Raw genomic sequence first — 7,674 nt, forward strand, 5'->3', positions numbered from 1 at the left:
TAATAGAGACGAGTTTTTCATACATTTGAAATTTTTTGTATTGATACAGGATAATTGTACTTTATGGTCAACAACTTCGTCTCAGGATCTTATGTCTTTGTCGTGGCGTTGGTAAACAAGGCATTTCTAAGTGCCGAGTGTCTCATATATATGCGATTTCTCGTATTGATACAGGATAATTGTACTTTAAGGTCAAAAAATCGTCCCAGGTTCTATATATTTTAGCCGTGGAATTGATAAACGAGGTATTATAAAGTGACGAGTATCATATATTTGCGATATATACAAGTCAAGAAAACTTGTTTAGTGCTTCTTACGTACTTGATTAAAAAAAAAAAGATTTTAAATATAATTTTCAACAACTACATAATACACCGAGGATATATAAAACAATACTTAACAAAACATATAACACATAACGGCAAACCCTAGGGTGTTTAAATTAAATTTTTGGCGATAAGTCCAGAAAGAGCCAGTGGTGTCTCTTAAAACAAATTCTGTTTGAAACGTTTTTCTCAGGGTTAATTCTGAAACAAACCGCAAACCGTTCATTTTTTTAAACTACTGAGGTAACATCTCTTACTTACTTCTGTTAGTCAACTAAATTTGATGAATTATACCTTCTTCTTCTTAAGAAGACATGTTTTGAAATTTGTTAACGTAAATTTATGAAATAAATAAGAAACCTATTCTACTATAACCTATAGTTCTAATAAAATAGACGATATGTGCTTTTAATAATTTGCTTACGTAAGTTAAAAAGTATAATTGTCAGAAAATTTTTTTAATTTCTTTAATGTTTTTGTAATAAACGTTTGATAGTGTTATTACGAGTATCATCATAAGCAGTTTTGTTCTATTTGTCTCGTATATTGACATCGATGTGTGGTATAGACAACAACAACTTCACACATTCAATATGATTATAAGCAGATGCAAAATGTAATGGTGTGTTATTGTTAATGTTTCGTATATTGACATCGATGTGTGGTATAGACAACAACAACTTCACACATTCAAAATGATTATAAGCAGATGCAAAATGCAATGGTGTGGCATTGTAAATGTCTCGTATATTCACATCGATGTGTGGTATAGACAACAACAACTTCACACATTCAATATGACCACCACGAGATGCAAGATGTAATGGTGTGCTATTGTAAATGTCTCGTATATTCACATCGATGTGTGGTATAGACAACAACAACTTCACACATTCAATATGATTATTAGCAGATGCAAAATATAATGGTGTGGCATTGTTAATGTTTACATTGTTAATGTTTGTGATGTCATGATTAATTAAAACTTTCAAAACATCATGATGACCATAACATGCACTGCAGTGATATGCATTCCATTTACGTTTATCCACAGCATACACATCGCTACCAGCATCAATCAAACATTTCACTATTGATGGTTTATTGCAACGTGCTGCTTTCATCAACAGTGTTCTTTCATAAACTCTCATTTTAACGATACTTGGATGATCAATAAGAATTGCTTGAAATGTCTTGACATCACCATTTTCAATAATTTCTTCAAGTTCTAAACACAAATTATGTGGTAATAATTATAAGCAAAAATGACAAGGGTGTAAACTTTAAATAAAAATTATTGGCATGGAATACTTTCTTTCTCACATTTCTGACTCATGAAATAAATTTGCGCTAAATTAATAAAAATTAAACTCAGTCGGCGCAAAATTTAAATAGGAATCTATATTTCTAACCTCTTATGTTTTAAGAACATTTATATGCTCAATTGTCTAAAAATTAAAACTTTAAGAACATAATTGTAAATAAGTTTATTTGGGTTATGTCATTTTTCGTAAATAATAAAAATTAAACTCATCATTTTTTAAACTGATATACGACTAAGTGTAAAAATATAAAGTGCGTAATTGATATTCTGTTTTACTATTAATGCAAATTCCCTGGAAACAAAGTTGCCGCGGGCGTTCGCAATTGACTTTGGTGACATCTTCGTTCAATGTTTCCATTTTTTGCACGCATTAGTTTTATTTACAGTCCTCTGAAAGAAGAAAAACGTTGTTAGTTTTTATCCTCGATTTTTTTTAGGTGCAACCTAACAGTGTGCAATTTTTATACCGCAAGTTTATCATATGTAGTGCGAGTTACAAATTTAAACTGCGAGTTTGACGTATCATAGTGCGAGTTACAAATCTTAAACTGCGAGTTTATCATATCTAGTGCCAGTTAAACATTTTAAACTGCGAGTTTAACGTATCATAGTGCGAGTTACAATTTTTAGACTGCGAGTTTAAAATATCTATTGCGACTTACAAATTTTAAAATGCAAGTTTATTATATCTCGTGCGAGTTACAAATTTTAAACTGCGAGTTTGACATATCTAGTGCGAGTTACAAATTTTAAAGTGCGAGTTTATCATATCTCGTGCGAGTTACAAATTTTAAACTGCGAGTTTGACGTATCATTGTGCGAGTTACAATTTTTAAACTGCGAGTTTAAAATATCTATTGCGAGTTACAAATTTTAAAATGCAAGTTTATGATACCTCGTGCGAGTTACAAATTTTAAAGTGCGAGTTTATCATATCTAATGCGAGTTACAAATTTTAAACTAAATAAGGAAAACAGGAAAATCCACATGCTTTTCCAAGCTACTCTTTTTTAAAAGCGCCTAGGGGACAATTATTAAAGAAAAACGGTTCTGGGTGAAAGTTATTGAGGGTCAAGAGAAATTACATTATGTATTGTTCTTACTTTACGACGAAAATGAGGTTGTTCTTAGTTTTAGAAACAACAATTTGAACCTAAAGTTGTTCTTTTGTTATTTGTATTTGCCAGAAAGGAAAGTCTCATGTTCTTATAAAATTATATATGTAAGAAAAGCGTGGAAGTCGCTGCTTAGGGCATGTATTTAGTCGATATTAGCAAGAAGTAATTGTACGGGAGGGTATGGATAGATTCTTCAGTGAGGAATTATCATTAGTAGGAATTATCTAGGGCGGCAATTTTATTCGGATTCTCAAACAGTTTTTTTTAAAATTTTAAAAGTGGCAAGTGACATTACAACGACACGGTGAGTTGTTAAGAATTAAAATGGAAGTAGGCAAACTGGCTTTGATTGGCGCAGCAAGTATAAATATTTAGGGGGCAGTGTGGGAAGAAGTGGAGAAGAACATCTATTGTGCTACGAGTGGTGAAAACTGGAGTAATAGTACTACGGTAAACTACAAGTGGTTAGAAATGGGATTGAAACTACTGTTAATCATCAAAAACTACATATAGGGACGAATAAATTAAGTCTAATTTCTGCGTACCGCAAGAGAACAAACCCCAGTCTTTGTCGCCTAAAATCTCTTTCAGCATATTGGTTTTATCTTAAAATAATTTTTGGTGAAAAAATTTTTTTCCAAAGCCTAGCGTACATTTCTGAACAGTACTATGCACAGTACACAGCAACAAGAAAAACTTTCAAAGTTGATGAGTGTTAAGAATTAATAGCATTGGAATAATACTTGTGCTCAATAAATTGTTTTCTTCGCCATAGTAGGATTATTATATAAAAAAAGAACATATAAAATTTACAATAAAATACACGAAGCTTTTTATAAATAAAACTTAACACCTTCAGGTAAGTAAGGATTATTTACGAAAAGCTTCGTGTATTTGATTGTAAATTTTAGATTTTTTTTTTATATCACTTGTGCTCACGTTATTACATATACAACCTGTTTTAGGTAGTAATAGTCTTTTAGCAATACCACAATTACTGTGTATCGAGAAAAATTATCTCCACCACATAAAAAGCTTCATACCTTTAAAAGAGTAACGCTTCTTAGCAAGCTGGAAACTTATTGGCTTTACATCACTAAATAAAAACACCGTTTAATTATAGTGCTGCTATTTTTTTAATCTTTATCAATCTGTACAAACATTTAACACACAGGCTGTAGAAATATTTCAATTGTATGCGAGAAATATTGAAGCAGTTGTAATGATATATCAATCATTTAAAACAGTTCAATGACAACAAATTCTGATTCTGATCAATATGGTGATGTGTAGAGACGATGACAAGTAACACATAGAGGATTTTAAATATACCTACTTCTGTTGTTGTTTTCCAGAACGAGGATTTACAATTGGTTTCTCGTACTCTATAAAATACAATAAAAATTTTTTAAAATTCGCACAATTTATGTTAAAACTTTAATCAATAAAATGAAAAACTCACTTTTCAGACTTTCTACTAAGTTCATTAGATCAGTTGTTAATTGTGAATAGTTGGGTTGAGTTTCAACTTCATCAATCAAGTTTCTATAAACAGAACATTCATTGAGATCTACACCAACAGTGGTGACGTCATCTATTGAAATATTTATTTCGCCCAATGGATTTGACAAAATATCTGCTTCGTTCATTTGATGAAGATGTGAATTGAATGTTGGGATAGTTCTTGGAAACGAGGATAGCCTGCGAAGTTGTCGTTCAATTTCCAACTTTTCAGTAACTAACTCAAAATGAGATTTTAAATTAAAAGCTTGAACGTAATCTGTAAATTCTTGTACTTTCTTATTGTCGACAAAACCATCACAAGTCAATTTTGCTTTAAATTCTTCAGACTTCTCATCGAATATCCGCAATAGATCTTCTTCTTCTTTATTTATTATTTTGAGATATTCGTCTAGTCGTTTTAACTTTCTTTCTTTTAATTTTTGAACAAATACTTCCCTTTCTTTCTCCAAATTTGTTAAAGCGTCACCGTATTTTCTTGTTAACTTTTCCAACACCACTTTTGTTTCATTGAATGATGTAATAAACGACTGAAACCACTTTTTGGCTTCCAGGCCAAAATCATCTATCGATTTAATTCTGTGATTCTTATGTTGTCGGTGTTTGCAATAAACACATGTTAACAAATTTTCACAATCGATACAGGCAAATTTGGCAAGCGAGTCATGTTGCTTACAAAATGGTTGGAGTTCTTGCAGTTTTTGATTGAAAATGACATTGATATATGATTTTTTGGAACAAGAATGAAAGTTTTGACATTTTTCACAGATCTTTAAACTGCATTTTGAACAGGAATAGTTGATCATCTGGTTGCAGTCTTTACTTTGATGACATAAAGAATTAACTTTTTCACCAGGGGAGCTATGAACAAAGTAATATCAATTTTTTTACAAAAACATTCTATGTAACTAAATTATATATCCTTATTATCCATTATAGTGACTTTCTTGACATATGCTAAACACATTTTATGACGACCATGAGCTGCTATTTTTGTTACTTTTTTCTTATTTTTTGAACACTTTGTACTCACGATATGAATATTTGGTATAAAATTTCTGCTTTAAAATATAATTTCCCTATGTTTATTATTCTTTTATGAAGAGCTTTTAGATTTGTAATTGTATTTTTTTGTTCACATACAAACCACATTTGTGTATAGGTAACTGAAATGTTTGAAACTAAAAACTTTTTCACAAAATTATGTCTGTGTTATTTCCATGCGCGTTTGTCTAAATTAAACATTCTGACAATTACTGAGAGAAGTACTAAGTAGTATTGAGCGTGTTCAGTATTATGTACATAGGATTAACTTACACTTTGTCCAAAATGCCAGTTAATGTAAACACTTTCATTAATGAGGATGTTGTTTGTTCGTGAGTAATTGTTGTCTTTTTAGTACACCTCACTGGACAAGACAGTTCAGCACTCCCATCTTCCATAAATAATAAAATACCATCTAGACAACCTTGACAATAAGTGTGCCCGCAGTTCAGTTGTTTAGGCTCATGATAGGTGTCTAAACAAATCTTGCATTCCAACAACGCAGCAAGCTCAACTTTTGATAAAGCCATTTTATTACAGAAACTTGAAAATACTTCTAAAAAATAAAATTCAAGCACATTTTTAATTCCAGATAAGTGAGATTGTTTAGTATATTTATGAGTGAACAGCTTTCCACTGAAAAATGCTTACGTGGCATGAAAAAAAACTACTAGTAAAGCGATAAAAAATCCATATGAAGCACACAATCTTTCAATATCAGCAAAGGTGATAAAAACATGCTACGCAAAATGTCAATGTCAAGAACTCCAACTCCAACCAAGCAGAAATTATCATATATGTCAGAGAAAAAAGAGTGAGAATTTGCCAAAAGTTGTTACAGCCATTATTACAGCAAATGCAATATATGGCTTTCTGTAAAATAATTATCATATATGTCAGAGTGAAAAAAGTAAGAAATTGCCAAAAAGGTGTTAAAGTAAAGATAATTCCACAGATTCTGTTTCATATCACTCCAATAAAGTTATTCAAAATATTATTTATGAAAAAAGAAATAAAAAATCAAGATTATGAATCAAAAAGTATACTCCGCCTAGATTTAGCATAATCAACAAACAGTAAAAACTTAGATATTAGGCTGAAATAATGTTTTACTCACAGCACAATCAATCGAGTACTTTTTAGATTGAAATTTTTCGGCGTTATGTTTCCTTTCTACAATGCTACACTTATCATCAAACAGCCTTTATATGAAGCAAATGCAATATATGACTTTCTGTAAAACAATGAATTTCCAAACCAAGTATATAGTAAACGTTTAAAGTTATTTAATATTTTAGGTCATAAGATATATACAAAACTTTTTCTTCTAACTTGTGTTTTCAAAAATATCTTTTACAATACTGAAACTACAAATGACACGTCAGTGTTTGTCCAGTAATAAAAATATTTAATTAAACAGTGCAATAATAGACCTCTTTTGTTGCCATAGTTCGTATTTGATTTCAGAAGCTCTTCATCGCAGATAAGACACTCCTTTATTTGTTTGTCTTTAAAAAGCTTAGTAGCGATGACGTCAAACGCTTGTTACTTCTTATCCATGACAACATGATTGTTGAGTCGCTCCATAAATAAACGGAATCGATATAAAATACTGACGAAAGTGTTTTTGTGACCTGATTGATTAATTTCGACAACATTACAGCAGATTGAAGCTCTAACCTGGGGATTGTACATTTCGATATCGGTGCTACACGTAATTGTGATGTAACCAACGAGACTTGTGCATTCCCAACTGCATCAACAAAACGAATATATACACAACATCCAAACCCCTTTAGACTGGCGTCACAAAAAGCGTGTAATTCTACATGATCAGCATTAACATGGTCACCATACCACCGTGGAAAAACAATCTCACTACAACTCTCGATGTCGTCAGTAACAGCTATACAAACGTTCTGAAACAAAACCTTCAACTTCATAACAAATAAGATAATTAAACCTAACGGGTCATATATCGATGCGATGAAACTGAGCACCTTTCTTTTGGTTGGTGTCGGCTTCGTTAGATGCAATAAATGTTTAAGGTTAAATACTGTATTGTCCTTCTTTTTGTCCCATGCAACACTCAATACTTTGGTACGCGATTTTGACCTCGTATTTGATGGAAACACATTCGATACTATATCCTCCAATTCACGGGAATTAGACTAAAACTTTTGTAAATGAAAGGATGCTTCTGATAATCTTGTTCACCATTTCTTAAAAAATTTAAACGCTTCGGTGACATTATTAGCTTCTGAATCAAGATCGTCGACATGCAAAGAATTTAGGATTTTACCGACAAACTCAGGATCGGTATGGTTGTATGTGTGAATGT

The 7,674-nt window shown here is 31.4% G+C and overlaps 1 protein-coding gene across 1 annotated transcript; it reads right to left on the bottom strand.

The window, feature by feature from the left end:
* Positions 1 to 248: 248 nt before the first annotated feature.
* Positions 249 to 6,624, bottom strand: LOC130649033 (putative ankyrin repeat protein RBE_0319). The gene is made up of 6 exons (XM_057455229.1): positions 6,451 to 6,624; positions 5,607 to 5,889; positions 4,231 to 5,150; positions 4,105 to 4,153; positions 3,812 to 3,864; positions 249 to 1,554 (listed from the first exon to the last, which is right to left on the bottom strand). The coding sequence occupies exons 2-6, from the start codon at positions 5,861 to 5,863 to the stop codon at positions 857 to 859; spliced, it is 1,977 nt and encodes a 658-aa protein (XP_057311212.1). The 5' UTR covers positions 5,864 to 5,889; positions 6,451 to 6,624; the 3' UTR covers positions 249 to 856.
* Positions 6,625 to 7,674: the final 1,050 nt, after the last annotated feature.

The sequence above is a fragment of the Hydractinia symbiolongicarpus genome, chromosome 1 (genome assembly GCF_029227915.1).
Source record: "Hydractinia symbiolongicarpus strain clone_291-10 chromosome 1, HSymV2.1, whole genome shotgun sequence".
Lineage (NCBI taxonomy): Eukaryota > Metazoa > Cnidaria > Hydrozoa > Anthoathecata > Hydractiniidae > Hydractinia > Hydractinia symbiolongicarpus.